Below are 16747 nucleotides of genomic sequence, written 5' to 3'. Positions count from 1 at the left end.
CTCAGGTATAGTAGGGAAAACTCGCTTTCTGCAAACAACTGAAAAAGCTACCCTTGGAAACTGTTTCTTTGGCCCTCATGAAGCAGCTCAAACTCGTACTGTGAGTCCCTTGATGGGACAAGCTTCCCACCCACTGATCACCCGGAGTGACTGTCACCATGGCCAGCAAGAGGAAATCCACCACCCCGTGCATGATTCCCGTGAAGACTGTGGTGCTTCAGGACGCCAGTGCAGAGGCCCAGCCTGCTGAGGCTTTGCCTGCAGGACCCCAGCAGGATCTGCCCGCAGAAGCGCCTGCCACCAGCAGCGAGGCCGCCCAGAACTCCAGCAGTACCGATGGTGCCACACTGGCCAATGGGCATCGGAGCACTTTGGATGGCTATTCATATGCCTGTAAATACTGCGATTTCCGATCCCAAGACATAACTCAATTTGTGGGACATGTGAACTCCGAGCACACAGACTTTAATAAAGACCCAACTTTTGTATGCACTGAGTGCAGCTTTCTGGCAAAAACTCCTGAGGGGCTTTCTCTGCACAATGCCAAGTGTCACTCGGGGGAAGCCAGTTTTGTGTGGAACGTGGCCAAGCCAGACAATCATGTAATCGTGGAGCAGAGCGTCCCTGAGAGCACCAGCACTCCTGACCTATTGGGTGAGCCCAATGCTGAAGGGACTGATGGACAGGCCGAAATCATTATCACCAAAACTCCAATCATGAAGATAATGAAAGGCAAAGCTGAAGCCAAGAAAATTCACACACTCAAGGAGAATGTCCCCGGCCAGCCCGTTGGTGAGGCCTTACCAAACCCATCAGCGGGGGAAACAGATGTCAAAGAGGGAGACCACTCCTTTGTCAATGGGGCTGTCCCGGTCAGCCAGGCATCTACCAACCCCGCAAAGCCCCCGCATGCCGCCAATGGGCCTCTGATAGGAACAGTGCCTGTTCTGCCGGCCGGCATAGCACAGTTCCTCTCTCTCCAGCAGCAGCCCCCAGTGCATGCCCAGCACCACGCCCACCAGCCACTGCCCACCTCCAAGTCCCTTCCCAAAGTGATGATCCCACTGAGCAGCATTCCAACGTACAATGCGGCCATGGACTCCAACAGCTTTCTGAAGAACTCTTTCCACAAGTTCCCCTACCCAACCAAAGCTGAGCTCTGCTATTTGACTGTGGTCACCAAGTATCCAGAAGAACAGCTCAAGATCTGGTTCACGGCCCAAAGGCTGAAACAGGGGATCAGCTGGTCCCCTGAGGAGATCGAGGATGCCCGGAAAAAGATGTTCAATACAGTCATTCAATCTGTACCTCAGCCCACAATCACTGTTCTAAATACGCCCCTGGTTGCCAACGCCGGCAGTGTCCAGCATCTCATCCAGGCTGCTCTCCCGGGCCACGTTGTGGGACAGCCAGAGGGCACAGCAGGGGGACTTCTGGTCACTCAGCCACTGATGGCCAATGGGTTGCAGGCACCAAGCTCGTCTCTCCCCCTAGCGGTTACATCGGTCCCCAAGCAGCCGGCTGTCGCGCCCATCAACACTGTGTGCTCTAACACGACGTCCGCGGTGAAGGTGGTCAACGCGGCCCAGTCGTTGCTCACGGCGTGCCCCAGCATCACTTCCCAGGCCTTCCTCGATGCTAGCATCTACAAAAATAAGAAGTCTCACGAACAGCTGTCAGCTCTGAAAGGTAGCTTCTGTCGGAACCAGTTCCCAGGACAGAGCGAGGTCGAGCATCTGACCAAAGTGACCGGCCTCAGTACCAGGGAGGTGCGGAAATGGTTCAGCGACCGGAGGTACCACTGCCGGAACCTGAAGGGCTCCCGGGCCATGATGCCCGGCGATGCAGGCTCCCTCCTCATCGACTCCGTGCCAGAGGTGCCCTTCTCCCCAGCATCCAAGGCCCCCGAGGTGCCCTGCACCCCGACGGCAGCCACCCTGGCCACCCACCCTTCTGCCAAACGACAGTCCTGGCACCAGACCCCGGACTTCACACCAACCAAATACAAAGAGCGAGCCCCTGAGCAGCTCAGAGCCCTGGAGAGCAGTTTTGCACAAAACCCGCTTCCTCTGGATGAGGAACTGGACCGCCTGAGGACTGAAACCAAAATGACCCGGAGAGAGATTGACAGCTGGTTTTCTGAGAGACGGAAAAAGGTGAACTCCGAGGAGCCCACGAAGGCTGATGGGAGTGCCTCTCAGGAGGAGGGGGAGGCTGCCGAGGAGGAGGGAGGAGCAGAGGGTTCGGCTGGTGACCTGAGGGTCCCTGGGGAGAGTGGCTCTCCAGACGTGCCCAGCAGCCACACCTCGGCCGAACGCAAAGTCAGCCCCATCAAAATCAACCTCAAGAACCTGCGGGTCACCGAAGCCAATGGCAAGAGCGAGCTGCCGGGGCTGGGCGCCTGCGAGCCGGAGGATGACGGGTTGAGCAGGCTGGCCGAGCAGCACCCGGGCAGGGCGACCTACAAGAAGACAGCGCAGCAGAGGCACTTGCTGCGCCAGCTCTTCGTGCAGACGCAGTGGCCGAGCACCCAGGACTACGACTCCATCATGGCCCAGACGGGGCTGCCGCGGCCGGAGGTGGTGCGCTGGTTTGGCGACAGCCGGTACGCCCTGAAGAACGGCCAGCTCAAGTGGTACGAAGACTACAAGCGGGGTAACTTCCCGCCGGGGCTGCTGGTCATCGCCCCCGGCAACCGGGAGCTGCTGCAAGACTATTATGTGACACACAAGACGCTGTACGAGGAGGACCTGCAGACCCTCTGCGACAAGACCCAGATGAGCTCTCAGCAGGTCAAGCAGTGGTTCGCTGAGAAAATGGGCGAGGAGACCCGGGCCGTGGCAGACCCAGGCAGTGAGGACCAGAGCCCTGGCGACTCTGCGGCAGTTCACAAAGGGCTGGGCGACACCCGTTCAGAGGTGTCAGAAAACAGTGAGTCATTGGAGCCTCATGCCCCTGAGGCCAGCTCAGAGCCCTGTGACACACCGAGTCCCCAGGCTGGACGTCAGCTGGGTAAGGCACCCATGGGAGTCCTGGCTATCCTCTGTGCGTATGGGGAGGGGGCACCCATGGGTGGGCACTGAGTTACCTGCATGGGGGCATCTGCTGTGTCGAAGGCTGCCTGGCAGCAGGACTAAATCGCCTGGCTGTTTTGGGGACAAGTGGCAGCAGATGTCATTGGAGTATAACATGATAAAGGGTTCAGAGTTGTTTTTTCGTTTCATGTTTTTTTTTTTTTTTCTTAAGCTGTGCAGGGGAAGGAACCTAAAACCTAAAAGAGTCCGAAGTTTTCTAGCCATTGCTTAGCAATAGAATAGGTCAAAGTGTCACCCAAGTTGGGCACAAACACAACTACTGGGTAGGAGAGAACAACAGAACTTTTGAGGAAGTTCAACACAAATTGGTGAACAAAAGAAAAGAGCCTTTAACTGTTCTTTGATGTATGAAATGTTTTTTCGATGATGAAAATCCTGTCATTTATATTTCTGTTGTTCTTCCTGATGTAGAAGTAATGGAAAATTATCTTCTCTCTAGCTGTATATGGAATCAAAAGCTTGAATTTTGTTCCTCAGTTTCTCTGGATCATGGTATTAGTACCTGACAGAAAACTACTTTATTGAAGACGATTTTGAAGCCACATTCAAGTCACGTTACTGGGTGTTGATTTTCTAGGGCCTTGTCCCTGAGTCCCCAGCCTGTCCCTTCCTTCCCCACCCTGAGGCATTTGTCTCCTCATCAAAGGCCTCATCCCAGGGCGGCCAGGAACCATGTCACTTAGCCCTTCACAGGAGGCTGTGGAAGCTGAGGAAGTATCTGGATTCTCAGGTTCTCTGATCTGTGAACATGTAGAAGTTGGTTCTGGGGCCTGATATTTCTGGACTTGCCCTTGTTTCCCTCCAGCGCCCCCGTCCCCGCCCTCCCCATGAGTCTGTGAGGACCTCCCAGGGAGTGTCGTGGGAACAGGGAACAGGTGTAGCTTCACAGGGCTGGATGTCTCGGGCATCTTGTCCAGCACGAGGCCTGTACCCGGGCTTTGGCCTTGCCAGCAGGACAGCATAGGTTGCTGGGAACTGGAACAAACTAGTTTCTTTTGCCTTTTTTAATTAATTTTTTTCCCCTAAATTCTTGGGTAGCTGGAAATGGGGTGGCGGTTACACAACATTGCGAATGTACTTAATGCCACTTAATGTACACTTAAAAATGATTCAAATGGAAGGGTTTGTGTTATGTATATTTTACCACAATTGTTTAAGAAGCTAACCTGCTGGAACTGGCATGATGGGTTTGCACTGCGAGCACTGGCTCTCCCCTCAGCTACGAAATCGAACACAAAGTGAAGTGTCAGTGTTCTAGGTGGGACAGAACAGGAGCGGCAAAGGGCAGCCATGCCATTGTGACATCGTCCTCTTTTCTCCAAGGCAGATGAGCATGGGTGCAGGAAGGGCTTGTCTGTGTATCTTACCTGGCTTCTCACAGCTCTGTCAGCAGCATCAATGCAAGGGCCACTTCTGTAAGCCGCACAGATGATGGCCCTCTCTGAACAGCCCAGTGACTTTGACTTGAGGGTTGGAAGTTGTAAACGAAGGGAAGACATGGGTAGAATATACATCTCAGAACCTAGACCAGCTGCCGTTGCAGCAGAGCAGTGTGTCCTGGAGAGCGGGAGGGAGCGGGCAGGGCGAGTGGATTAAGTCGGCTCCAGAGGTGGCAGGGCCTGGGGAGCCGGGCCGAGGCAAGCAAGCCGGGGGGCCTGGAGAAGTCCAGCTCTTGCTCCGGCCGCCAGGCCTGGGGCTTGTCGGTGATCCCTAGCGGGGTCTGCGGCTTGGCCAGCTTAGCCAGCACCGTCCTCAACCCACACCCATCCTTCAGATTCCCTCAGGCTGCAGACTGGGGGAGTGGCTGGCAAGGCATTGCTCATGGAATTAAGAGGTCCCCAAAGCCAGTGATGCCACCCTGGCAGGGCAAGGACGGCATCACTGCTGCCCTGTGGGAGACGCAAGCGGCAGCTAACATGGAGGTGACAGGTATGTGTTTTCTCTTCAGAAACGGACTGAATTTGAACCCGTTATTGTGAAGGACTGGCCAGTCTGGGATGCCGCCTGCCACGTGGAAGGGCCCACCCCGACTCTGCTGTCACATGCCGTTCTCGTTCCTGGCCGCTGGGTGCGCGCAAGAGCTTCTAGAAGCCTTGCAGACAGCCCAGAGCCCGCCGCCACCTTCGGCCTGCCACCCCCGAGCAAGCACGCGGGAGAGCAGAGTTCTCGTCAGTTCTTCCTCCCACAATGTAGGACCTTTCCTTTGCCTTCCAGTGGATAAAGTAGTTCAGATTTCATATTCATAGACACAGAATCAAGTTTTTAACATATAAATCCGCCTACACACATTTAATAAAACATCGGATTATAAACACTTTTATTACATAGAAACTTTGGTTAGCAAAGCAGTACATCGTCTTTTGCATCATCTCTGAAAATGCCCTGTGTCTGTTCTCTGGAGATCGCTGGGGCCGGGCGGGGGTGACTGGCACACTCCCTGCGTCTGAGCCCCTGTGCCCGCTGGGTTCCAAGGAAGGCGGTACCTTAGGAGAGCTCTCCGCCACATTAAGCGGTGACCAGCAGGATTTCCTGCCAGGCTCACCTTGCCCGATGGGATAATCAGCGCAGAACCTGCCGTTACCCGCATTTCAAAAACAGACTGGTGACTAGTGTTTCATGCTTACCACTCTGAAGTGGTTGCAGGAATTCTGCTTTTTCGTAGAAGTTTGAATCATGGACCATAACTTTTCAGTTATCAGATCAACTAAAGAAACATTTTTGTTAAGCCTAATGCACTTACCTATGTGCCCGCATTTCTTAAAAATCTAGACATGTTTCGAGTGAGAGGAAAGTTGAAAACAAACAGGTGGGGACAGAGGTCAACGTGTATGGCCACAGCGCTGGGCCCCCTGCTGCTCCGAGCCCTTTGCCTCACTCACCCCAAAGCTGCCTGTGGCCTGGGAGGGATGACCCACGCCTGCCTGGCAGAGTGAGAGCCGCCAAGACTCAGGACTTCGTAGAATTATCAGAGCTGGGGCGGTCTTTGGCACAAAGGCCTGCATGTGGGGGTTCCTGGCAGAACCCAGAGTACTCCTGGCCCCCACACCAAAGGCCTGGCTGGCATGCTGGGCACTCACCCCAGGGGTGCTGGAATCACTGGACAGGTCCTTGTGAGGATTTAGAGTTTTAAAGTTCTATATTTATATACGCAAACTTGGAAAGATCTCTGTCTACTTTAGCTTGACCCTCGTATCCATTTTTTTTTTTAATTGAGAAAAATCACAGGAAAAGGTGCCTTTGAAACATTGGGGCACTTGCTTACAAAGCTGTCCTAAATGGAAAGGCCCTATTTCCCCAATACTGGCTGCTCGGAAAGCCACAGGTAAAGACTGGGCGGGCAGAAGCAGCATCACCTCAGCTCCTCGTGACCTAGACACCACCTGCTTCCCGAAGCATCAGGCCTCGTGGGCACACCCCTGCCAGGCCCAGGCTGGGCAGGCAGCACTATGTGACTCAGAAGGCAGGGGCCTTGGGCAAGAAAGCTGGTGGTGGGCCGGGCACGGTGGTTCTCCCCCACCCCACCCAGGGAACTGGGCCGGGCAAGGCCCCTCACTGTCCTGGCTCCGAGGACGAAGATGCTGGTAGCACATTCTGCCCCCCAGGAGAGGGCTTGCTTTGGAAAGCAAAACCCTTGGCCTGTTGTTGTTTGGAAGCATCTTCTCCTGCCCTCTCTGTCTCAGTAGGGACCACCTCTCACGTGTTTCAAACAGGTGACTTCTGAGAACTTGGCGAGTTTTACAGCCTGTTTTGTATCCTTTCCATTTGGGGCGTGAAGCTATTTAGCCTCTGCAGAATTGCCAAGACTGGCGAGTTATTACCTTCCTTCAGAGAACAGACACTGGGAAGTTTTCCTTTAGTTTTTATGCACATGCAGATTAATTTATATGTACACACACACAGTGCAAACACTCGTTTGATGCTTTGCTCGTGAAATGGACATCGACGTGCGCGCTTGCGGAACCGGGTAGCACGTGGGTGTTGGGGAAAGTAGCCTGTGTCGGCGGGCCTGCCGGGACCCGGGCACACTGGGCAGCCCAGCGCGAAGCCATCTCCAAGTGTCAGACGCACCCCCTGGCGTCCCCCTCCGAGCCTTCGCACACTGGCCGAAGGGGTGTGTCTTAGGATTTTCTTGGTTATTTGTATTCACATTTCATTTGCAACCCAAACAGCAAGACAGAACAATTACATGGTGGACAAGTTCACACAGGACATAAAGAGTGACCCAACCTCGGCACCAGCTTGTCTTTAAAAGGTGGAAAAGTTGGCATGTTTTCCTCACAGCTGCTGGCCCTGCCCCCCACCCGGGGCCACACATGCGAATGGCAAGACCGCCCAGGTAAGGAGACCCTCTTCCTTCCTGTGCTCTCGGACCGGCGTGAATAAGTGGGGCGTGGGGCTCACGCTTGAAAGAATAAGATGATCAAAGGTGATGGTGAGAGAGAAGTTTGGATCATTGAGCAGGTGCCTAAAGGGACATTGCAGCAGGAACCTGGGCCTTTGGTGTGGGCCCCAAACCATCAACACAGCCAGCTGGGCACAGAAATACTCACACAGGCCTGGAAATCAGGACTGCACCAACAGCACCGTGGGGACGTGGGACAGCCGCAGCCAGCCCTGTCACAGACCCATCGCTGCGGTTTTGCACACCAGTGACGGGGCGGGGTCCGCGAAGTCGCCGACCGTAGAAGGCAGCTGTGGGCTGCAGAGTCGAGACGGGTGTTAGTTTCTCCTGAAGAAAAGTCGATTTTGTAAGGCGACTAATCTTTCCTGCTCCTCTGTGCGCTTGGACTCATCAGAGACAGTAAAATTTTCAGTGTTTCTTGTCGCCTATGTCTTATCCATGTTTGGTTTATTACGTTTTTTACATGGGGTTGTAGATCCAGTTTTGATAAGTAAAACCAGACCACCATTCTGAGACAGGAAATTTGGATTTATGATACATATACTCTGCATATTTTGATTACTCGTTTTAATTCTGGACTCTCGAGAAGCTTTTAGGTTTGGGAAGAGGTCCCCGTTTCCAGGAGTCGCGGTGCCTGAAACGATACTCGAGTGGGGTGACCAACCCTGGCACTTTGGGCCGTGGCAGCTCTCTCTGACTTGAGGCTCCTTTCTTGGCCGAGTTACTGGGAGCTGTTTACTCGGATCAAAGTGCCTCAACCCAGGGCCCCGCACCCTGCTCTTTGGAAACAAAAGGCTGGAGCCGGGCAGAGTCTGGGGGGGAGCCTTGTAGGCTCCCACAGATACTGACGCCTCGATCCGGGTACCCACAGGAGGCTCTTTCATCAGGAGGTTTCAGTGTGTTCTCCAGGCTGAGATGTGGCTGTTATGGGTTTTATCCTGCTTGGTCAGTGGTCCAGTGATAGGTTCTGTGTCACCTCCCTCTGCCCCTGACTGGGACATCTGCCAGGCTGCCCTCCGTGCAGGGTGGGCGCGCGCGCTCTTGCACACACGCTCCCACAGCTCCCGTGCGTGCTGCCCTGTTTTGGACCCTGTTGCCTCTTGTCTTCCTGTTCTCTTCTTGGACCAAAATGTGGGGATTGGAGCAGCTTTTTCAGTTCAAATGTCACAGCCCAAGTGGTTAAAGGACTTAGAGGGAGAGGCGAACCAGCCAAAAAGAAAATCTTAAACAAAACCAAACCTGGAGTTTGGGCTTTTCCTCAAGTATTTTCCCCTTTTTCTTTGCTCAAAGTTTACCTGGGGCTGGTTATCGGTTTGACTCACCTTTTGTATGAAGTTTAAATTGTCAGTGAGGCTGAGTTGTATGCTAGAGAAGAAAAACCCTCTAGACATGTACAGGTCCACACAGTCAGCTCTTCCGGGCCACAGCCAGCAGCCCACCTGGGTCGGGGAGAACGGGGCTCAGTTCCCCCGCTCCAGACTGGAGCCCCACCCTCTGCAGGGTCCCCCACATCAGCTTCCCTCTCCGCCTTTCCCCACAAGCACAGGCATCCCCCAGCCTTCCTCTGATTCTGGGGCATCTGCATGCAGCTTGGGGAGCACCTGCCCTCAGAAAAGTTCCAACACCTGAGAAAGGGGGGTAGGAACCAAGGCCTTCTCCTGAATAGTCCCCTCTCCAAGCCAGGCTCCAATCTGAGCTACCCGCCGTGCTGTTTTCTCTGGCCTGTTCTTAATAGCCATGTGACACCAGGGCTGAGGAAGCTGTGGGTGGCCTCTCAACAAAATGGTGGGTTTTGATTTTGGCCGAGTGGATGGAAGTGGCTGTCACAGATGCTGCTTGGCTTGCTACCCAATCCACCTGTAAGTCCAAGTGGAACAGACAGGCCTTGGTTTGCATTCATTGCAGAATCTGTGTGTGTTCCCAGTGCCAGGTCACACTGGGAGGGGGTTGTGGGGGCTAACCCGAGTTTTCCCCGCGTGGACCCAGCATCCACTCATAGCTGTGAGGACCACCGACAGAGCCCTTGGCCTTAGAGAGTCTGGTTTTTGGTTCTTCAGTCCTGAGGTCACGTGTCAAGACTAGCTGTTCTGGGACCTGCCTGCAAATCTGGTCTGTCCTTTGAATGAGGTTCTAGTCCTTCACCGGACTGGAGACATGACAGCCTGGATCCAACAGGGACTAAGTATTCTACCTGCCCCCAAACCTGGAGAAGGAGTGGAGACCTGGTCACCATATAGACAAGGGCAGGGGCAAGCGCCTGCTGCCTTGATCTTTGAAAGTCAGGTCTTGCGGTTTGTAGGCCTATAAGGATTTACAAAGGACGTGTTGTTACTGCCCTGTTGCCAGCCGTCACGCTTTCGCAGCCCTCAGAGCCTGGCCCTTGCTGCTGCTCAGGCCTGAGCGGGCCCAGCGTGGGGAGGCGAAGCACAGCGAGCAGGGCTGTCTGCCGGGGGCTGTGGTGGCTTCTCTCTTGGCTTAGTGTCTTTCCTGCTGTCCACTCGGGGTGTGTGGCAAGCCAGGGATCCTGAGAGGAGTCAAGAGTGTTTATCTGCCATTAGTGCCTCTTCCTTCAGGAGACTGGCTCTGTATGAGCATGTACGCACACGTGAGCCCTTGAGTGTGTTAATGAATAGCTTTTTCTTGGCTAATGCTTTATAACTTCTGTTCCCTTCCATGAAAAATGGAGGATTTGAAAGTACTCAGTGTGACCAGAGCCTAAGGTGAAATGTCTGGAATGATAAAGGCTGTTCAGAGTCACCGAATATTAAAAGCTGCAAGTACTTGGTTATTCCCGAGTCAAACCCCAGTGTAGACACTTACTTAGGGTAAGAATCTACCTGTGTGGTACCTGTCAGTCCTGTAATTTGTATTTAAAAAGAGAGGCTGTCCCTCATCCCTGGCTCCTGCCCATATAGCTGTCTCATTTCTTACAGTTTGCCCCAGGTTGACCGGAGGTGATGGAAGGAGAGCCACTGCCTCTGCCCCAGCCCCGCCACTCCCCAACCCAGCAGGGGTCCAGCCCGGTAATCAGGCCCTCAGTGAACCTGGGCAAGTGCCAGGGAAGGGAGAAGGGGTCACTCCTGTACAGAGGGGGTTCCCACTGTGCTGCTGAGCAGCCGCTTTGTTCAGCTGTGTCAGGAGGGCCAGACTGTGCCATAACTGTTATTAAAAAGAGAAAATACGCCAACCTTCCCCTCTGCCCTGCTGGCCATTGTTCATTGAAAGTTTACTGAGCGCAGTCTTTGTGGAAGTTGGGAGGTTGCCAAAGGCCTGCAGATTCCTTCCTGACAGTCCTGATTCCTGGTTTTCTACCACCCGCGTGTATTCTGGTCTCAGTGCAAACCTTTTGTTCCCGAGGGCTGGACTGCTGAGAAGCGAGCTGGGAATGACTCGAGCAGTTTGCTTTTGGTGCGCTTCCTGTCTCCCAGAGACCACTGAAGTGATCGTCTTGGTGCTAAAAGAGAACTGCCCTGTTTCTTTTTGTCCAGAGGCAAATTAAAACTTTATCAAACCGTGTAAGAGGGTCCCACTTCCCATGGTGGCCAAGCATGAGACCAAACCTAGAGAGGCTACTTTGTCAGTCATTTAGGCCGGGGTGGAGCGGGGAAATGTCTATTAACAGAAAGGTGGAATATGCCTTTGGACGAGGCCGTGCCGAGGGGGGAGGAGGGGGCTGCCCTCTGGGCAGTCTCCGGGCATCACAAGGTCCCCTGTGGGGATGCTGCTATTTCTAAGATGCAAATTGCACATTTCCTAGATTTTGTATCTGTGGATTTGGATAAGGGAGGGGAACAGGGACAAACTGCTTGTATAAGAAATGGTACTTCAAGTCTTTTGATTGTTCCTAAATAAAAACGTAAATATATTTCACATCTGCTGACTTTATTTTGTTGGGGGGGGTCAGAAAAAAAAAAAAGCTAAAATACTTCACATCTGCTGATTTATTCTGTGGGCAAGGCCGACCTTAAACTTGGATGGATGAGCAGGGCAGTGTCCCTCAGCCCACTTCAGGAAAGTTCCACCTCACCCGTCTCTCCTGCACTGCTGGTCCACTGTAATGGCTTCTACATGACAGAACTGCTATGTTTTAGAAATTACACTAAACAGAGGCAAACTGAGTCAAAGCAGAGTCATCAGATCTCTGGTGAGAGGACATTGGCAAGTCTTTTGGTGTGTGAGAAAAGTATTGATAAGCAGAGCCTGTCATTTGCTAACAGGGTGGGTGGTGAATATGCATAAGGACCCAGGGGGCCTTAAAGGTGTAGAAAGCAGCTTTATGTTGGATCTAAGAAGCAAGTCCTTGGGAGCTAGACCACACCGGTGTGGAGCCCGAAGCTAGTCAGATGCCCCCCAGGGTGGGTGCAGACTCAGGCAGTGGCTCACTTAGGACACAACTGTGGACGGAGTTTGTAGTAGTGGCCAGCAAGGGGTTGCTGTGAGCTTCCGTAGGGGCAGCTGCAGTGGCTTCCGGGCTGGGGACAGAAGCTGAGTGACACCTGGGCTTGAGTGCCCTGGGATTATCAGGGGATGACCTGGTGAGGGGGCTTCTCAGGCTGTCAGGGCTTGATCCATGTAACTGAAATGCGGGGGAAGCATGATCTCATTTTGTTCCATGAGGTAGATTGGTAGGATAACCTGACATGACAGTATTTTTCCTCAACAGAACTGAAATGGTGAGATGGACTCAAGTTGAAAGACAAGAATTCCTAGCCCCAGGCCCAGCCTTCAGGTGATGTTCAGGACATGCCTGGTCAGGGATCAGGAGGGGAGGACCTACCCTCTCTGCTGGTGGCCACAGGTCCTTATCTGTGGCAGTGTCCTCAACTGAGGTCAGAAACTGCTCCTGCCTTCTCGTCACAGGGCAGCCTTTACAGGGAGGGGATTCTTGACCTGAGTCCTGTGATCAGGCTGCAGTCTCTCTGACCTCGGAGGCAGGTGTGTGTGTGTGTACATGTCTGCTGGGTAAAAAGTTAAGGCCTGCCACTTTGAACCCAGCCTACTTGTTCCTGGTCTACCAACCTGCCAGGAGTAGAGGACCCTGCAAAGGAGCCTGTCCACTTCTTGCCTTTGCCCCTGGCACCACTGACTTCCTGTCTCAAACCTGCTATTGGTTTCCTCTGCCAAAATCACCCCCAAGCACCACTGTTTTTCAGCTTCCCAGGTGATATACGACCCAGGCGGTGGAAGGCAGCCAGCCCAAGCTGTCACACTGCAGACAGGGCCTGCACGCATGGTGTGAGGCATGGAACTACCCACCAGAAGCGAAGACACCCCCGCCCCCTTGCTGGGCCTTCTAGGTCAGTCAAGAGTGAGGGCTCTGAAGGCATTTGAGGTGAGACTGATCTGTGAAGTTGCTTGACTGAGGGCTGTCATGTTTTCCACTAGGAAGAAGGATCGAGGCGTTTGCAGTCCAAGGCAGAGGCAGTGTCGTAGGAGAGCCCCGGGGACAGGCGTGCCTCAGGTTTGTGGAGCTGTCGCTCCCCAAGTCTTGCTCCATAAAGACACTTGCTCAGGAAATGGAGGTATGTCATGATAGAAGTTAGTCACCATCAGCAAGGATGTCACCGGATGACACAGATGGCCATTAATGGCCCTTAACGGCCAACACAGAGCCTGCCCCTTCACTGAATTGGTCACAAGAATCTGGAGTGGGAAGACACGAATCGGGAGCGCCCAGGGTAATTCCCACCCACCCCTTCTTGTCCGAGGGAGGACCGCCCTCCTCTCTCTGAGTCGGACCCCAAAGCTCTAAGAGAAAAGCCGAGGCCGGCAAGAATCTGAGCAGTGGATGTTTGACGTTGGCTGTCATACCCAGGTCAGTAGATGACAGGAAGCATTTTAAACGGTGATTCCAGTTCTCCAAGTAAGCGGTGCTCAGAGGGGCCTAGAACGAAGCAAGAACTGACCCCGAATCTGTCAACTTGGGAATGTACATCTTTGGTGTGACTTAACCATGTAGAAAAGGGACACTCTGAACCCGACTCTAATTTTGCCTTGGGCTTAAAACTGCCTTGTCCAAAACCACCGACCATGCTTTGGTACTCGCACTGCTGCACCAGGGCTACTCTAATGGTCCTCTTAGGAACCCGCTAATTAACTTACCTGCATCTCCGCAATGAAAGATCTTCTCAGGCTCCCTGGGATGGCTTTTTATGCCTGTCCTCGCCCACCCATCCTTCAGGCAGGCACTCCTGTGTATGGCCTCATTTTGAGCCACACCAGCACAGACCACTATGAAAACAGCTGCAGGAAGGGCAGGGCAGGGCCTTTTCAACCATGTTCTGGGCAGAGATTTTGGTTACAAGTTACCAGGGCAACCAGAGTCGCACCCAGCACCCTGTTTGAATGCTACATTTTTTGAAAGGAGACGTTTTTGTGGGGTTGGGAAGGGACTCTGGTTGTTTTCTGCTCACCACTGTAGCTGGCTGACCGTGGAGGCCTAGGCTTGCTACCAGGCAGGCTGCCCTCTATCCAGCACACCCTTGGTGGACAAGGTGGAGGAGAGTGTGGCCTCATACCTCGTAGCCTGGAGGCGGGAAGATCTGCTGGACCTGGGAAGTCACCAAAACTTCCCACCTGCTCCTGTTGCAGAACTACCACCAGGCAACTGTCCCTAGTTAACAAGTCTCCAGACAACAGGCTTTCCTGAGCCCACAAAAAAAAACACTAAGTTAAAGGGAAAAGGGACCCAAAGATGATTTATTGGGCCATCAGATTTCAAGGCAGCAGAGCTATCCCTGAGTCCAATTGCAGGTGTTAGGTTTGCATGTGCTGAATGCTGGCTATGCCGAACACCTGTGCACCCACGGGCCTGGGCCCCAACCTCTGTCCTTAGAGGGGCTGCCTCCCCACCGTCCTCATCTCCCTCCTTGGATCTTTTTACCAGCTAGATAGACACTGCCTAAGTGCAGCAGCTTCATTCAGCACCTGCCTGCCTACCTGTCCTGTCTCCACACCTACCCACAAAGCAGGCAATCCCTTAATCCCACTTCCGTTCCTACGGGAAAGCATATTGAGTCTTCTTTGTCTTAAACCCACCTCACCAGAACAAGCTTTGCTATTTCTTCTCTTCCCACCCCATTCCCAATGGTGCCTTAACACCCCAAGTGAATCCCCCAACAGGGTGGTGCCCACCTACCACTCTCCTCTCACCGGCTCTGCTCCCAGGTTTCCCCCAAAGGTGAGGAGCAGGAGGAGTGAGTGAGCTGTAATACTACTGAGGAGAAAAAATATATACCGTTGTTTTTAAAGTCCTTTTTCGAAGGAAAACTTTTCCAATAAAATTTAAAGTTTTTAATATTTAAATTATAAACCAAACGTTGGCAGCCACATATAAACATGTTTGCTATGGACAAATTAAGACTGTGAGGTCATACTTTCAAATACAAGTTCAGAATTAGTTTAAATAAACTGGTGTATTTCCTCAGAAACTGTATGATTTCCATCAGTTTACGACTCATGATATGGAAAGTTTAACATGATGTTAAATAATTTACCATCTACCCTAAAAGCTATAGAAAACTGAATCACTATTAGGACCGAATAATAACAAGGCTTTAACGGCTCAGTGGTTTTTCTTAAGAGTATATATAAATCTTGAAAAGGTAACACTGTTAGCTGAGCTGTAAAATCCTAAAAAATAACAGTTCTGCCACAGTGCACAGACGAGTTCTTTCATTTTGCTTCCCCGATCCCCTCACCAAGCAGCTTTCAGGTTAGAGATGGAAGACATAGAAAATCCTACATCCTACGTGAAATAAGGAAGATAGTGAGAAATAGTGTGTGCAAAAAATAAACTTTAAAATTCTAAACTCCAACATCATGTATGTCTAGTAATAGGATTTTCAGCTGATTTAAGACTTGAGATATTCTCAGGTGTCCTCTCGTGGTGTCACCTGGCAGATTCAGATCCCAGGTCTTCCGCTGCAATGGGGAAAGGGGTCTTCAGACCAAAACAGGATGGGGTTGTAGCTGGTCTGCGGGACCGCTGGAGGGTGCCTTGTTGAGGAGGGCATGTGATTTGTGTGCAGGAGTTTCCTGAATATACTGGGCAAAATCCCCAGCTCGGTAACTTGCAGTCCATTCTGGTCACACTGGCACCGATCATCCTGACGAAGGCCTCTGGTCTGTCGATCCCTCTGTGACCTGCCGCATCTTGGTGGCACACCCTTGCTGATGACGCATCGTGTAGCATGTCCACAAACTTGTCTGCCCAGGTGAGCAGGTCCTCCAGGCTCATATCCAGGGCCCCACCATGAGCAGTGGCAGGTGGCATGGCCCACAGTGGTGTAACATGCCCAGCTCTGGGTCCTTGTCCTTCCATGGCCTAGAGGTGCTGCTATGGCTCTAGGATACTTTGCCGTTGCCCCTGTCCTTGGTCATGAAAATAGTGTCCTGGGCCTCAGCTTCTTCCACTGGTTCCTCACAGGGCAACCCTCTATGTGGCCTGTGATGCCCAATACTGCTATTTTAAATGTAATCCCCTGTATCTTTCAGGCTGGGTACGGTGCCCAGCCATGGGCGATGTGCCCTTGTGCTGTGTCCTTGTTCTCGGGCAGGCAGAGCGCCTCTCTAGGCAGGCCCTGTGCTTCTCCACCCGGCTCTGGGACCAAACTGCGGGGGCTGCTACCCTCCCACCTTGCCCATCTGTGGTTTTAAAGCTGCAGGACAATGTAAACTTTGTTTCCTTGGCCCAGCAAGGCTGCTCCTCCACTCGGGAATGTTGGCGGCTCCTCAGAGCCTCCTGTGCTGCTGGCTGAGGCAGCCTCTCTCCCCAAGGGGCTGCAGCCATGGTCCTGGCCCCACAAGATGGAAGGATCCACCCCAGAAGTTGGGGCCAGGTGTGTGTGCTTAATGCGAGACAGTAGTTTTTGCCTTCACCCAGGCTGGGGTGTGGAAGCCCCACACAGTAATACATCAATGGCTTGGTTTTTGTCTCGCATTCACTGCTGGAATCTAGGCTCCAGGCTGCGAGACCAGGAAGGCTGCCGTGGCAGGCTGCTTCCAAAGAACCCAGTTCACGGCATTCCACGAGGTGTGCAGCACCTGCTGCTCTCAACTTGGCTGGGGCACAACTAGAGGCGGTTGTCTCCATTGACCCGAGTCCTCCGTGGGGCCCTAGACAGAAGGGATGAGTGTTTTTACTGGCAGTGGGGCCTTGCAGCCTAGTGGGACAGTCCAAAGCCAGATACTTATAACTCTTCTTTCTACCTAAGAGGCAGCAGGAGTACCAAGGAACGATGGAGCCACT

General features: G+C 53.0%; 2 protein-coding genes across 6 annotated transcripts in view; one reads left to right on the top strand and one right to left on the bottom strand.

Moving 5' to 3' along the window:
- Window positions 1–14927, top strand: part of ZHX3 (zinc fingers and homeoboxes 3) — a 64772-nt gene extending 49845 nt beyond the window's left edge. Inside the window, exons 2-4 of one of the 3 annotated variants that reach the window (XR_003043097.1) lie at window positions 6–3012; window positions 5044–7431; window positions 12161–14927. Coding sequence is in view for 2 of the 3 variants with exons in the window: in XM_025039714.1 (XP_024895482.1) it covers window positions 159–3012; window positions 4870–4946 (2931 nt within the window). In the remaining variant the exon portion in view is untranslated. The other 2 variants (XM_006921819.3, XM_025039714.1) reach the window with 2 other exon arrangements.
- Window positions 14776–16747, bottom strand: part of PLCG1 (phospholipase C gamma 1) — a 35336-nt gene continuing 33364 nt past the window's right edge. For 2 of the 3 annotated variants that reach the window (XM_025039712.1, XM_025039713.1), the window contains exon 32: window positions 15955–16614. In XM_025039712.1, coding sequence (XP_024895480.1) covers window positions 16572–16614 — 43 coding nt within the window. In that variant the 3' untranslated portion in view covers window positions 15955–16571. Of the gene's footprint in view, window positions 16615–16747 lie in introns of all 3 variants that reach the window. The other variant, XM_015596985.1, reaches the window with a different exon arrangement.

This window comes from Pteropus alecto, unplaced genomic scaffold (assembly GCF_000325575.1).
Source record: "Pteropus alecto unplaced genomic scaffold, ASM32557v1 scaffold45, whole genome shotgun sequence".
In the NCBI taxonomy this organism is placed as follows: domain Eukaryota; kingdom Metazoa; phylum Chordata; class Mammalia; order Chiroptera; family Pteropodidae; genus Pteropus; species Pteropus alecto.
The sequence above is the reverse complement of the archived record's forward strand: the minus strand, read 5'-3'. Positions and strand labels throughout refer to the sequence as shown.